The sequence below is a fragment of the Glycine soja genome, chromosome 1 (genome assembly GCF_004193775.1).
Source record: "Glycine soja cultivar W05 chromosome 1, ASM419377v2, whole genome shotgun sequence".
Classification (NCBI taxonomy): domain Eukaryota; kingdom Viridiplantae; phylum Streptophyta; class Magnoliopsida; order Fabales; family Fabaceae; genus Glycine; species Glycine soja.
Window position 1 is genome coordinate 8,523,258 of NC_041002.1, and position 17,078 is coordinate 8,540,335.

Below are 17,078 nucleotides of genomic sequence, written 5' to 3' on the forward strand. Positions count from 1 at the left end.
TAATTAAATGGCAACAGCTGCAACTCCATTTCCCAAACCCCAAAATTGATTCTCTCACCCACGGCAATAAATAGTACTACTAACCTCTGGCCCACAGTCCTATTACAGGTATATTTTGTCTTAATACCATTAAGGTTTTGTTTTCCTTAATAACCTCCATGTGCACTCTAGACTAAATATTCAATTTCAACCGAAAAAAACATAACATAACCTATGTAGTATCTTAAAAAAAAATTAAGTTATGATTGGTTCATTAATTTTAAAAGCTTAATTTTGATTCTTTATATTCTTGAAAGTTTAATTTTAATATTTTTATTTTCCGTCAAATATTAACATTTTGTCTACTTTCAAATTTTTGAAATAATTAATATAAAATAATAACAAATAAAAATTATTATCACACTGTTATTAGTGTTGGCCACTAAGCTCACCGTCGTCATCACAAGATCAATATTGCATTGCCGATATTGCATCAGGTTGCATAAAATATTATGGCACACCATCGTCCTGCGGATTCGCACCAATGTTTCTAGTACTATGATGTGAACAAAGAATACATAACAACATTGAGTGTAAAAGAGATATCGTATATGATTAAGGTTGATGAAGTTCACAAAGGGAACAAAAAAAAAAATGATTCAAATCAACCTAGGTAGTGGTAGTGGTCATCGTTCCCCTTAGCCCACAATTTTTCTGTCGACACAATAATGGATTTCGAATATACAGTGTAGTGAAACAAGGTTCCTCCAATTAAAGATGGAGAACCTTCATTAGTGCTTTATTTTTAAAATAAATATAGTGATTATTAAAATCATTATTATTTTAAAATTCAAAAGCTGATGGAGTACTAATATTTTTGACAGAAAATGAACAAAAATTATCAAAATGAAAATTTCAAAAATATAAAAAATTGAAATTAAACATTTAAAACTTAATATATTAAAATGAAATAAGTATAAAACACTACTAGAAAAAACATCTATGATGATGGTTCTTAGAGACATTCGACAACGATTTTGAACTATCTTTAAAGATTATGTGTGAAAAGTCAACATTTTTCACAATGGTTCCTTAATCGTCTTAGAATGATAGATTTCACATCGATTTCATGATAAACCGTCTTTAAAAAATCATCATTCGAAGAAGGCTTTTACTTAGAAGCGTAGCTTTCTAAGACTGTTTTTATATGAAAATCATCTTAGAATGTATTTTTTAAAAAAATTAAAAAAAATGAGGATTCTAAGACAATTTTTACGTGAAAATTGTCTTAGAATGTATTTTTTATAAAAAAAATAAAAAAATGAGGATTCTAAGACTCTTTAAGACAATTTTTTAAAAAACCGTCTTAGAATATCTTTTAAAAAAAGTTAAAAAAACATTGAGAATTCTAAGACAATTTTCTAAAAATTTGTCAAAACCGTCTTAAAATGTTTTTTTTAAATAAAAAAAATGCCAACATGTCAATTACATTATACACAATTACACAACCCAAATTCTAATAGTCTTATTCCAAAGAAAATTAATCCTAAGAGTTTAAACATTTTTAATTATATTTGAATTATGATTTGGTAGCAATTGTATCATGTAATGCAATCTATAAAATAATTAAGTGAATCACTAAAAATCAAATAGAGATAAAGAGGTTCAGATATCAATATTAGAATTACATCAAGAGATTTCTTAGCATGGTAGTTCACCAGATCATAAAAATGAAAGAAGTTCACATATATTATTAATATTGTAATTATATAAATCAGGAACTGAAGCCTGTCATGGATAAAGAATTTCATGTAAGTGATTCGCACATCATGTAAGTTTATATTCACTCGAAGCATATAAATTGCTGCCAAAATAGAAACAATATAGTTCACCAGCAAAATTCCAGAACCAAGGAAAGCAATGTTTCGAACTCCTAATTTTGTGGCAAAGGTAATTTGATACTTGAAGTTAGTTATGACATGCAAATCCATGTTAGATGCAACACCTAATTAAAGGGTGGAAGCAGAGTATGCTTTATAAGCAGTATATATACATTTCACACACATACACAAATGCAAATTCTATCTTAGATATTTTATTATTTTGATTATATCTTTTTCTTGGTTGAAACATCAAAAGTTCATAGTTAGTATACTCTTCAAAGAGCCTCTATTTAAACACCAGTCGGGCAGCCACCCATGAGCTCATTTGTTCTACTTTACCAATTACAAATATGAAGCAATAAATGATAAACTCTAACCCACCTCCATTCAAATGCAAGCCCAAGGGCAACTCTAGTGGCATAGTACACACCAAAGTTAAGGAGAAACGCCTGTACCTACATATGCCTTTTCTGTCAATATTTTCAACTTAATCAACAAATACTTAAAATTCAATAACCTACTGAATTTATCCCCAAAAAAGAACAAATTCACAAATTGTTTTTAGTAGTGAAAATATTAGTAAGAATGGAGGATATATCACACTGTGGCAATTATAAGAAATGTTGTAGTAGGAAAGTGTTTCATTCTAAATGGAGGAATATAATAGATAGTACTCAAGAAAAGGTCAAGTATGTAAAGAGAAAAAATGAAGGGCCCAAAGTTCAACCCCACAATTGACAGGCCAACAACTGCAACAAATATAACCAAGAACCGTGCAGATTGGACAGAAAGATCTCCAGTAGCTATAGGTAAATAAGGTTTGTTTGCCCTGAAAAAAGAATATAAAACCAACATAGATTAACACAACTATCTAGTTTTATTTACATAGACATTTAACTACGATGGGAATAATTTAAGAACTAGAGCAAAAGAATCTTATAATGAATAATTTAGACATTTAACTACCCCAACTTTCTCTCCAATGCATTCATTCATAATCGTACATGGCATAATAATTTTTTTTTGAATAATTTTTAAATTATCAAGAAATGAATTACTTACATCATCTTTAAGGCTATCTCTAATCATTTTTACTTCATTTGGTTGAACTTCCCAAAGAATACAAATATGCAGTAGCGGACTTGGATCAGGTTTATAAGGATGAAATTCCCTGCTTAATGTTGAAGAAAATGTAATCTGCAGCAATGAGGTATAACATATAATGAACAAGTATAACACTCCAAAAGAAAGAAGAGTTAGAAGAGCAACATACTTGTGAAATACATTACACATGTTTCACTCAACTACAAGTGCAAATTAATTGAGAAAAAAAATCATACAATAAAGATAAATGACTTTACTTCAACTAAAATCATCACATTACTTTGACACATACCTCATTACCATGCAAATTTATGAGTCTATTCAACTCAGCTCTATGGAATAGTGCTTCATGTCGATGGCCCAACAAAAAATATAACGACTGGAAAACCACATAAATTTACATAAAGCCAATAAAGAAATGAAAATTAGGACAAAACAAATTAAATTTGCTCCATGTTTACTAGTATAAAAGTAATAAAAGTTCTAGTAAATGTATGTCACCTTACTAATTGGATAGACAACAAGAAAACATATGCATACAACCACACAGACAAAGGGAGCCATTGATGCACCAATAGCCAAACCATATCGAGAACAAACTGATAGGGGTATAATCTCTACACAAGTAGACATATGTCAGAGCACTTTCACAAACAACACTAAGTAAGTGAAAGTTAATATATTCATATTATATATTTAGACAAATAAATATCTGCCACTCATACATTAATCCAAAGGTAAGTTATTGAAATCACCATACAATAGGATAAATAAATCATGATTTAAGTATAAAAAAAACTTAACTACTTCTCATTATTGAAATCACCATACAATCAGGATAGCACCCCACGTAGTAACAAACCCATCGAGAAAAATAGGAAGTGTCAGAAAAAAACAACAACCATTAAGAATAAGAAATTTGTGTGACAATATAAAGACAAGCATAAGCTTGTAGCTTTAATCAACCCATCACTCTCACATTGCATATAATTTCTCTCATAATGTTGCCGAAATAAGACAACAATTATATAGGCATTACAACTTAAACGTGAAAAATAAATAATACAAATGTTTATCTAGAAGTAGCTTTAATCAACCCATCACCCTCACCTGTCAAATCATCATCATCATCATCATCATCTTCACCACCACTGCCACCACCTTTATTGCTTTCAATATCCAACTATTTGGGCTAGGCCAGAGCACTCTCAAGCCCATTCACAGACTATTGGTAAAGAATCCCTCCAACAATAGTAAAAAGAAAACAAACCAACCCAATGGTAAAGAATCCCCAAATAAGCACATTGATCGCCACGGTGAGAAACTTGTTGATGTAGCTCCATGTGGAGCTTGTAGGCCTTGGATCTTCTTCATCAATGGAGTCCTTTGCTTTTTGAATTTTAATGGCAGCGGAGTGGATAAGAAAAAGAGTTGAGAGGAGATGTCACTTTAAGAAGAAGATGAGTCTAGAAGAAGCTCACCACCATAGGAAGTCATGGATAAGAGCTTAAAGGTAGGAGGAGATGAATGGAGGGAGAGGGAGATAAGGAGTACAAAATTTTGTGCCTCAAAAGATATCTGAACTTTGAAGTTTAACTCTCAAATGATCAAAGTTGAAAAAAATGCACACACATGACCTCTATTTATAGCCTAAGTGTCACACAAAATTGGAGGTAAATTTGAATTTCTATTCAAATTTCACTTGGATTTTAAATTGAATTTGTGGAGTTAAAATTTCACTAATTATAATTAGTGAATTTTAGTTATGGTTCAGCCCACTAATCCAAGATTCTCCACTAAGTGTGCTTAGGTGTCATGAGACATGTAAAGCATGAAGGACATGCACAAAGTGTGACTATATGATGTGACAATGGGGTGTAGCAAGCAAATGCTCACCTCCCCCTCTAAAATTTAATTGGATTGGGCTTCTCCCAATTCAATTAAATTTATTTTCCAACACACACATCAAATATTCACTTAATGCATGTGAAATTACAAAACTACCCCTAATACAAAAACTAGTCTAGGTGCCCTAAAATACAAGGGAAGAAAAATCCTATATTTTTAAGGTACACTACCTACACTATGGAGTCCTAAATACAAGGTCCAAAAATAATGAAACTTTAATCTAATATGTACAAAGATATGTGGGCTCATACTTAGCCCATGGGCCCGAAATCTACCTTAAGGCTTATGAGAACCCTAGGGCCTTCTCTTGCATCTCTGGCCTAATCTATTTGGAGTCTTCTATCCAATGCCCTTATGGGGTAGGATTGCATCACTTGTTCACCACACCGGTGACGATGAATGTGATGGCAGAAACGACCCTCTTGGCCGCGAACCCGAAGGAACTAATGAGCAAATCGAAAAGGTAAGACATGGAGACAACGTAGAAGGCGACGAGGTCGAAAAGGTCATCGAATCTAATCGTAGCGAGAACCTCGGCATTCTCATCGATGAGGAAGGAGAAAAAGGGAGCCATCCCTAAGAGAGAGGAGGTTGTTGTAGAAGACGAAGTCCTATGTGTTGAGGCTGAGGCTCATGACCATGTGCTTGATGTAGACCATCTCAATGGTGATGGTGATGAGATAAGCGAAGGCCCAAGAGTAGGCGATGAAGGTGAAGGAAAAGTTGGTGGTGACGAAGTCGAAGGCGTCAACGAGGATGACGAGGAGGGAGAGGAAGGTGAGGTTGGAGGGGCAAGGCTGAATGCAGAAGGCGGTGTCGGCAAGGGCGACGAGGAAAGAGGTGAGGGATCAGAAGACAATGAAGGTGTCAATGTTTGCATGTCGGAGGAGATTGGTGTTGGTGAAGATGGCGAGGTAGAAGACAAGTGCGGCGGGGAAGAATTTTTTGGCAGTGGGGAGTGTGAAGGGGTCATGATGGAGAAATCCTAATTTTTTCAGCCTTTAGTGTGACTGTGTGAGAGCCAAAGAGCTGCACAAGAGAATGAGAGAGCAAGAAGGAATAAATGTAAATGGGTAAGAATTTCAAAGGTGATTTTTTCAAAATCGTCTTTGATCACTTGTTTTTAAAGACGATTTTTCCAAAACTGTCATTGAATACTTGCTTTCAAAGACAATTTTTTAAAAACTATCTTTGAACACTTTCTTTCAAAGATGATTTTTATAAAACCATCGTCATTCATTTTCTTTTATTTACAAATTTATTACCGTGTTTTATTTTAAGACGGTTTCAAAACAACCATATATCATGAATTTAACATCATAAAATATTATTATTCTAATAGTGAAACTTAATGAAACAAAAAGTGACATCAAACTAAAAAAACATAACCTATGTAGTATTTTTTATCTTTTTCAACCTTAACTTCAAATTACCGTTTTCTGTGCTTATTCACGTTTTTTTAAATGAGTTAAATATAATTTTTTTTATTTGGAAAATGATAGGAACAATTTCTTGGATATTCTTTCTTTAGTTCACTTTTTATTTAATTTCATTAAAATTATAAAATTTTGTGATTCATATATTCTATTTAGTTAAATTCTTTTGCTATTTTATAGTTTTTAATATTTTAACTTATATATATATATATATATATATATATATATATATATTTGTTAAAGTAAATAAATCTATCTCAGTATCTCTTTTTTTTAATATTGGGTTTTCTTATCAATATCTTCTTCTATCCGAAATTTTTATTTTCAATTATATTATTACATATACTCTGTAAAACATTATTTTTATGTTTATCTATTACTTTCTTCATTTCAAAATAAGTATTGTTTTAGGTTATCTTACACAAACAAAAAAATTAATAAATAAATGAAAAAAATGACAAATTTACAAAAAAGAAATCTTATTAAATATATGAAAGAAAATAATATTAATGTTACATTGAAAAGATCAATTAAAGTTGCATTGAAAAATCAAATATAATACTTATTTTGGAGAAAAAAATTGTGACACTTATTTTTGAGATAGAGGTATTCCTTTGGTTCCTAAATTTAAAAATATTTTAATTAATTCACGTCCCTTTAGAAAATAACTAATCTAATTAATCACATTAAATTTATCAATTAATTATATTATCATTCTAAAATTATCGTTTTTTTTATCTCTATTCATTTAATTATTTCTAATTAATATTTAGAGAAAAAATAATTAAATAAAAATATATAAGAAAAAATAATTAATATATCTAAAAATTTAAAAAAATTATAAAAAGAACAAATAAATTTATAAAAATCATGTTATAATTAGAAAAAGAGGAGTAGTATTTAGTACTCGAATACTATATCACACATTTATTTCTCTTTTCTATTTTTAATTACTATACTAACATTCTTTTTTTAAGTTTTCCTTATTCTGTTTAACCATGGTTAACCAAACTTTTAACCACCCCTCATGGACTCTCCTATATAACCAGTAACTAACCCTCTCCACACCATCCACTACTCTCCTTAGTTCCAGCACAATAACCTCTTCATCTCTCCCACACTTTTCTTTATTTTCATCTCTGCAACAACAGTCACAAAAAAACCAAAACAAAACAAAAAATGTCACCAGATTTTACACTCTTGTTCTTCCCGGAACTCATCCAACCCCCTATCGTCACCCTCCAAGCCGCCCTATGCATCCTTCTCTTAACCTTCCTCCTCACGTTTTTCCTCACTCCAGGCGGGCTTGCGTGGGCCTGGGCCACCAAGTCCTCGACCCGGCCCATCATTCCGGGCCCAGTAATGGCCCTGCTCAGCGTCTTCACCGGCTCCACCCCGCACCGCAGGTTATCCATGCTCGCCCGCTCTTACCACGCAGAAAAGCTCATGGCTTTTTCAATCGGTCTGACCCGGTTCGTCATCTCGAGTGAACCGGAAACCGCAAAGGAGATTCTCGGCAGCCCCGGTTTTGCTGACAGACCAGTGAAGGAATCGGCCTACCAGCTTCTCTTCCACCGCGCAATGGGGTTTGCACCATACGGAGAATACTGGAGAAACCTGAGGAGAATCTCCGCCCTTCATCTCTTCTCTCCCAAGAGAATCACCGGCTCGGAAGCCTTTAGGAACGAGGTGGGGTTGAAAATGGTAGATGAAGTTAAGAAGGTTATGAAGGATAACCGACACGTGGAGGTTAAGAGGATTTTGCACTACGGGTCGTTGAACAATGTGATGATGACGGTGTTCGGTAAGTGTTATGAGTTCTACGAGGGTGAGGGTGTTGAGCTTGAGGCTTTGGTGAGCGAAGGGTATGAGCTGTTGGGTGTTTTTAACTGGAGCGACCATTTTCCGGTTCTGGGGTGGTTGGATTTGCAGGGTGTGAGGAAGAGGTGTAGGTGTTTGGTTGAAAAGGTTAATGCGTTTGTTGGGGGTGTTATTGAGGAGCATAGAGTGAAGAGGGTGAGAGGTGGGTGTGTGAAGGATGAAGGGACTGGGGATTTTGTTGATGTTTTGCTTGATTTGGAGAACGAGAACAAGCTTAGTGAGGCTGACATGATCGCTGTTCTTTGGGTAAATTATTTGTTTTGTCCTTTTTAATGTTTTAATGGTTTTTTTTACATGGAAACACGTTAGACAAACTTATGACCTTTCTATCTTTTTCATTTACCAAACAGATCATATAATATACAGTTTGATAGATATTTTCAATTTTATTTACTAGTTACAATTAAAAACTAATTTCTCTAAATTAGAAGTTATTAAGAATATAAATTTGTCGGTCTTATTTCAATTATTATTTCAACATATATAGTGTGTTGTACTTCTTTTGTTGGTGTTGTTTAATGTTGAAGCGTTTCATTTTGTTGTAGGAAATGATATTTAGGGGAACTGACACGGTGGCAATTCTGCTGGAGTGGATCTTGGCTCGGATGGTTCTCCACCCCGACATCCAAGCCAAAGCACAGCGCGAAATAGACTCCGTCTGCGGACCCTACAGGCTCGTATCCGAAGCAGACATGCCGAACCTGCGCTACCTTCAGGGCATAGTAAAAGAAACTCTCCGCGTGCACCCTCCAGGCCCGCTACTCTCGTGGGCTCGCCTGGCGGTGCACGACGTTACCGTGGGCGGCAAGCACGTGATTCCCAAGGGCACCACCGCGATGGTGAACATGTGGGCCATAACGCACGACGAGAGGTTTTGGGCCGAGCCCGAGAGGTTCAGGCCCGAGCGGTTTGTGGAGGAGGAGGATGTGAACATAATGGGGTCTGATTTGAGGTTGGCACCTTTCGGGTCTGGGAGAAGAGTGTGCCCTGGGAAGGCCTTGGGCTTGGCCTCGGTTCATCTTTGGCTCGCTCAGTTGCTACAAAATTTTCATTGGGTTCAATTTGATGGTGTCTCTGTTGAGTTGGATGAGTGTCTTAAGCTTTCTATGGAGATGAAGAAGCCACTTGCTTGCAAGGCTGTGCCTAGGGTTGCTGTTTAGTTTATGGGTGTTGTTGGGTTACTTGGGTGGGTTTGGGTTATTTGCTAAGTTTAGTAAAAACAAGAAGAAGAAAAAGTTGGGTTTAGATGACCTTTTTATTAAAATCTAATACTAATGGGTTGTTTTTAGGTTTAATGGTAGGGTTTGGAGGTTGTAGCAAAGAGAAGGTAAGAGGTTACTTTTGTGTGAGAAGTTTTTAATTAAGGGGATATATATGGGTGTCGAACTTTATGTGCGTGTTGTTGTATATACGTGCAGTTAAGTTTAATTGATCATGTGGATTTAGTGATCTACTCTACCTATATGTTTTTAACGAGTGATGTTATGTTTTCTTCCTACCTTTATATATTTGATGTTATAGAAATGTAAAAATAGGGAAAGTTGGAGAATTTGGAAATACTATTCATTTTGGATTTGGTTTTGTAGATCACGTTCATATCGTTTAAAATACCAATGACCTGCGCGTAACTTGGGAATACAATGAACGGAACGAATTCAAATAGCTCAATATTAATTGTGTTGTGGGATGTGTAGAAATTTTGTGTGGCTTGATATTAATGGTGATTTGGGATAAGTATGGAGTTCATTGAACTAAGGAATGGAAACGTCATTGTTATTAATAAATCTTGTTTGTGATGAAGATTTTTGTTTGAAAATTTCTAATGCATGTCTATAAGCGGTGGATGTAATGTAGTTGGCGATTAATAGCATGCATGTATTTGGTTAAGGAATTTATTCAATTTCACGATGAGTTTTTAGATGGTTTTTGATTTGAGTTCAAGATAAGATGTATACGAGAGACCATTGGACATTTTCACTAAGTTAAAATAATTTAGGAAGAGTTTGACAATGACATGGATGTGATGAGAAACGGTTATATGAATTTTGTTAGTTATGAATAAACTTGCTTTAATTTCCTGTAAATTAAACAACCCTTTAAGTAAAAGAAATTCTATTCACTTCATACAAGAAATATTTGGAAGAAACAGTAAGCACATGGTCAGATGGTAGTACTTTTTTTATATTATTATCTATTTTATTAGTATTAAATAAATATGAGATGATGTAAAATTTCTTGTACGTAAACGTTATTATAGTTAACTGAACCTTTAAACTCATATTTTATAATCGATAAATTGAATTTTATTTTCATAAGAAAAATTAAAAAAAGGTGTTTTAAACGATCCAAATAGGCACCAACTGTGATTATGCTCGTTCAACGATTCTTCGAGTACAACCTGCTCTTAACTCTGCCGTATATGGCCGACATGTGAGACAGTTTATTCTTCTAAAGTCGATTCTATGAATTGAGTTTTTTGGGTTGTGGAATTATATGCATTCTTTATGGCTGGAAAATTGACATGCGTTTTTCGTTTATGAATTATTGAAGTATTAGAGTTTGAATAATTACTACTTAGTGCGGACGTATTGTATTTTGGTTATCCACAAGGATTTACTACTATATCATATTCTTGGAGGAAGAACCTTATTTAATTTAATAAAAATAGTACATTAGAAAATCTTAAACATACTTTAATACATATTTATAGTTATTTTTATTCAGGTGATGTATAATTGTATATATGCATATATGATGATGGTTTTGTTATGTAATAATAATAAGAGTAATATATGTAAATTATAATGTCGAAAATTTTATAGAGATTTAAAGATAATGTAAAGATATTTATAGCTTTTTTAAAATCATTTTAACTTCTTATTATATTATTTTATTTTATTTATTCCAAACATTTTTTACTGTCTATTAACCGTCTTAAAAAGAATAAAAATTGACAAATACATATGCTTTATAAATTTTATGAACTTATTTCATAAGCCTGCACTTGTAGCAAGGGCGCAATATGTTTGAATTCTGGAATATTTTCCAACTCTTTTTTGCGTTTCAACTCATTTGTATTTTTTTTTTCTTTGGGTGCATATGATTGTATTTGTAAATTGATAAAGGAGAAAAAAGTGTAAAATGGGTTCTCAAATTCTAACTGAGGAGTTGAAATTAGTGAATCTATTAAGTACCGTCATTGTTTATTACTCACTTGGTAATTAATTATAAGTTTTAAAAAAATTATTTTTTTATAAGATTATTTTTTAATTTTTATATGCATTAATTATTTTTTTTTCTACATGTTCTTATTTAATTATTCTTTTTTTAAACATGCACAAGAAGTAATTAAGTGAATAAAAAAATAAAAATTTTAAAATAATAATACAAATAATTAATATATTTAATTTAATTAATTAATTTTCTTAAAAAACATGATTGAAAGATTTTTGTAATTAAGTAAAAAGGGAGTACACATATTATGAAACATTTCATTTCTCTTGAGAGCTTATATTGGCATAGCGTTAGATTGAACAGTAAAAGGATCTGAGAGAGGTGTCAATGTATATCTCTTCTTTTACTTTAATTTTTAGTGTCCCACAAGTACAGACACGTTTTAATAGTTTCTTGTTATAGTTTTTTTTTTCAAGAGAGATTTATGTGAAGTTGAGAAGTTTAACCACTATAACTTATTCAATATATAACCATAAAATTATTACTCTATATACAAAGAAAGTAAGAAATTGATTTTTTTTTTATCTTTCAATAACCACGTCAAATTATCAAGTTTTAAAATTAAAATTCATGTATCCAAAAATCCAAATAAAAGTACTAATAATTAAGAGCCAAGATAGGTCCCTTTATTTTTTTTGAAAAAAAGATCTTAATGTAATTTTTTAAAAAGTGATATTGTAAGGTGGTAACTAGATAATGTGATATATTTATAATTTATACAATATTTACTTATTGTTTAAGATAAATGTTAATTAGTCATCCTTAGAATATTGATTAATTAAGAAAACAAACAAAAATTGAGAAACAAAAAGTTTATTATGTCGAAATTGTAAAAGTCATCTAATAATTGTTTTTTCCAACAATTGGGAATATTTAATAAGATCTATTTAATTAATATCTCATTATGTGTACGTTTAGACTGTTTGCTAATAAGATCTATATATACATGGTATTTTATTAGTTAGTGTTACTATTGTTATTGTTATTTTATTAAATAGTTGATTAACACTTTTATGCTAAAACTTTTAATATAAACATAATTTAACTAGTGTCCATACATAAATTATTTATCAATTAAGAAAATCTATTTCAGTTGATGAATAAAGTATATAAATTATTATAAATATTTTTTAATTTTTATGGATAAAAAATACACAAATGATCACATTGTTTATATTATTCGATGAGCAGATAACCCTAGAAAAGTCCATTTCATGAAATTCCTATACAAACATGTATTTTAAGCCTTGTCATGTGACTCACCTCTCTAACTGTATTTGTGTGCGTTTGTACTAACATACTTTTGTTTCCCAGCTAAACTTCTTTTATTGATTCCTTATAATTACCCTCTTTAGGAATGAGGTAGACTGATAGTGAAGGGAGCACACCTTTTTTCCCTTGGTTCGTTCTTCAACAAACCCCACTTTTCTTTTTGCTTAAAAAATAACCTAATTTAATGCAACTTTCATGCAACAATTTTGGCTATCATCACCAAACACCGATATATCACATATACCCTATGGCCCATCTACCTTTATTCTTTTTTGTTTTCATTTGCAACTTAGTTTTTAATTATGCATGCATGCCATTTGAATGAACCAACCATCACCACATATCTTCCAAGTATCGCCATATGTTCTTGTTGTACACTCGAATTGACTAAAGCTAAAAGATTTTTTTTCCCTTGAAATTCTGAACAAATGCTTTTTTTTTAAAAATAATTCAGTACATCATAAAGATTTAGAATCAAGTTCTGCATGCTTTCTTTGAGATTTGTTCATGTTGTGATCATTTGGCAACTAGTAGCGTCCAATTAGACAACTTCTCTATGTTTAATTTTGACTATACATAATCCACTTTTCTAATTAGTTGGTAAAATTTAAAAAAAAAAGATTTTATATTCTATATATACTTACTTTAGAAAGAAACTAAAAGTGGAAATTATAGTTTCAAATTTTTAATTAAGAATATTGATTTATTTCTATATTTGAGACATAAATAATTGAAATATAAATCATAATTATACACAGCATTAAAAAATAAGAACATTAATGACTCTGACAAAATAGCGATTAGAAGTCACTGGCTTTGTCAGCAGTTAGAGGACACAAATAGTTTCTTTTTGAAAAGCAAGAGGACACAAATAGTAATATCGATTATTGGAGGTCATTGGCATAATATTGCAAGTGCCAAACAACAATGGTTAATAGTTAGAATAATGAAATTTTTTAGAATATGCAAGGACAAAGATAATAAATAGGAAACTGTAAAATTTTAACTCTTATATTTATCTTCAGTACTTGGAATTATACCATGTACGTAAGCTAAGATAAGAATTCAATAATATATATTTTTAATTGATAAGTTTTTATTAATAATTTTCTTACTATTCATATATATATATATGTGTGTATATGTATATGTATATATATATATATGTATGTATATATATGTTTAACGTAGGAAAAACTTATTGCAGTAGTTTTGATTAAATGGATGTGAATAATTAATAATCATATGCAATAAAATTTTAATTATGTTCATTGAATGCATACAAAAAACTGAGGCAACTACTAAGTAGAATCTTAAGATTGATTCCTGGTATTAATAAACAAATAAAATGCTATTGTTAAAAAAATAAAGATACTCTCTACTTACTTGCAGCACAGTGCAGCAGAAAATCGAAAAAATAAAATAAAACATATTTTTTATGGAATTTACCGAACACAACTTGGAGATATTTTTTTCCCAATGGCTCTAGTCTTTTCATTGTTATTGGAAATAGAACTGGTTTTCTCATGAGATATAGTGTGAACTTTTTTTTAATATCTAGTTAGTCTTAATAGATCCTTTAGGAAACTAATAATTATCTTTTTAATGTGCTTGTGCGCAAATCAAAGTCTTCAATAACAAAAGATTCCTAGATAGTGGTTTTAGATGTATGAAACTTGAGATAGAACCTCCATCTAAGAACTTTAATGATACGAAGGGCACTTCACGGTGCCACTTTCAAATGATTGAAGAATAAGAACCCAGACACAAACAATTTTTTGTTGGGGCATATCAATGGTTCAGTTCTCTTTTTCTTGGATTCACATTCTTTAAGAAAAGAACATTTCAGAGCCTTCCAAAAGCTTCCCAACTTTTTTTCCATGTAAAGGAGATGCATTTAGGATTTGTATATCCAAACGGACATTTTTTATTACTTGCCCCATAACCATAAGTGCAAGTTGCTTTCGTTACTTTTTTTATTTATTATTATTGATTCTCATATCTAATGATTCCATGGCCAAACATATTTTACTGATTTTCTCTGTGCAATTAACCAATTTACCTAGAATACTTCTTTTAACAATTCTCTATATATAATGGCAAATTTGACCAGTAAGAGAGCATTGATTTGGAAGGGAATATTGTCACATAGCTGGCTAGTATCTAATTTATACCTACTCTAAACCTTATGCATTATTATTCTCCAAGATCGAACATTGTTTACACAAACATGGTGTTGCTAGCTTATTTCAGATATGTATCCCACCTAAACTTTGATCGATTCCAACCATTTAAATTGTCCTAAGAAAACTGCAAGCAGCATTTTGTACTAGTGTATGCGTGGAAAGAGCTTACGTAATTAAAAAGATTTATGTTGCTTTTTAGGTCGATAACTTTTTGGTTAAATTTTAGGTTGACTATCTGTAGTATATGTATGGGAAATTCTTTGATTTGTTTATTTCGTCTAAATTCAACTAAATATGTTTAATTTTTTTTTTTTTTTTGCATACAAGCTAAGGAGATTATTAAAACACTAGTTTTATATTTTTAAAGAAAACTGCCCACTAGGATCGGATCAATTTAGTAATAGGAAATTTGGATAGTGTGCATGAGAACTTATATTCCGTTTTCATTGCCATCATTATGCGTAAAAAAGAAATATTTTAAAGAAGATTAACATCTCTACCTCAGGAGATTAGTCTCTTACTCTAGACTAAACTTGGACCACCAAAAAAATTATAAAGAAGAATGCTAATTGGGTAAGATACGGTAAACACTATTTTTCTTTAAAAAAAATTGTTATTGATATATTTTCACTGTAAATTTTCAATATAATCACATCATCAATTTTAATAGAACATTTGTTTATTTATCTTTTTCTTCAGTATTCTCAAAACATTAATTCGCAAGATTTCACTATAAATATGCTAATTTTTGTTCTTAATTTTCAGTGCCTTTATTTTTCAACCTTTTAAGTTTATCTACTCTTAACACAATCAATAGGAAATAGCACTACGATTGGCTTACTGGTAGAAAATTTAGGTAATATACATGGGGCCATTGATTCTAACCAGGGCAACCATTGTACACCAAAAAGATAATAGCTAGACAACAAATAAGTTACTCAAATCTTAAAATTAAATACCAAACACGAGTTAATTAACATAATATATATATATATATATAAACTATGTTTTTATTCTTTATAAATTAACAATTTTTTTTAAAATGTTAATTTTAATTAGCCTTTAAAAATGTAATTTTTAATATTATTATTTAATAATAACATGATATGTGGTGTGATATATTTAAATATATGTCATATCAGTACTAGATAAAAATAGGAATCATTTTCAAAACTTTTAAATTTTACGAGTATTAAAACTAAAAAAAAATTAAAAGACAAAAAAAATTTTAACTTATGTATTTTTATTCCTAATTTATATATCATATGTGTAATACCTACCAATCATATTTAAATTTGAAAATATAAGGTGAATTGAATAATTAATGAGAAAGGAAAGAAGAAAATTAAAATGTGACATATTTAAACCCTTTTACTTTGTTAACAAAAAAAAACTAACATTTGGAGATTAAAAAAATATTTAACTTTATATGATTTAATTAATGAACAATTCCAAAGGGTGACATGTGAGGTGATCTATAATATTTTGTACAACTTAGTCTTTAGTATAAATAAGGTGACTTGGGTCTTTTTGCAAAGATATTATAAAGAATGTTTGTATCGGGATAAAGGCATTGACATTAATTGGTTTTTTCTTTTCTCATTTACAAGCTTGTTTTTCTTCTATGTAATTTTTTAAAACAATCCTAATTAACACTTTTTTACTTTCTGGTAGAACCTCAAAGTATTTTACAAGATTTTTAGTTTGAGATTTAATTAGTCACACTTAAATCTCTCACTCTTTTTCAAAAATTTATTATGTAAGAATGAAATCCAAATTCTTTCAACATATGAATCATATTTATTGAGTTCTTGAGTATCATACTTGAATCCAAAGCACAAGAATGTTTATTATAGGAAATGATACAGTACAAGAGCTCACATTTTGGGTACTTGCAATATCCATTGAAATTGAAAAAACACTGCTCTTCCAAATGTATACTTATTGTCGCATCAATAGTAGGGATTCATGAGTCTAGGTCTATTTATGATCCAATTGGACTTAATTATATTAGGTTATTTTTTTAAGTGTTTGAGTCGAATCTGACTCGATCATAAACGAGATAGATAATGAGTTCTATTTTTTGAATCCAACCAAACCCGATTATACTCATCCCATATAATTAAATTTATTAATATATATAAATTAATTATTAAATGTAAAACACATTAATATTTAACTCATATAATTTATTA

General features: G+C 30.7%; 1 protein-coding gene and 1 pseudogene across 1 annotated transcript; one reads left to right on the forward strand and one right to left on the reverse strand.

Moving 5' to 3' along the window:
* Nucleotides 1-4,158: 4,158 nt before the first annotated feature.
* LOC114387541 lies at nt 4,159-7,381 on the reverse strand (annotated as a pseudogene).
* On the forward strand, nt 7,372-9,697 carry LOC114412172 (cytochrome P450 78A5-like). The gene is made up of 2 exons (XM_028375974.1): nt 7,372-8,437; nt 8,737-9,697. The coding sequence occupies exons 1-2, from the start codon at nt 7,490-7,492 to the stop codon at nt 9,349-9,351; spliced, it is 1,563 nt and encodes a 520-aa protein (XP_028231775.1). The 5' UTR covers nt 7,372-7,489; the 3' UTR covers nt 9,352-9,697.
* Nucleotides 9,698-17,078: the final 7,381 nt, after the last annotated feature.

What these genes read in the sequence shown, in the direction of transcription:
- LOC114412172 (XM_028375974.1), top strand. Translation starts at nt 7,490, where the DNA reads ATGTCACCAGATTTTACACTCTTGTTCTTCCCGGAACTCATCCAACCC. An exon ending in ACATGATCGCTGTTCTTTGG is followed by an intron (nt 8,438 to 8,736) that starts GTAAATTATTTG and finishes ATTTTGTTGTAG; the next exon opens with GAAATGATATTTAGGGGAAC.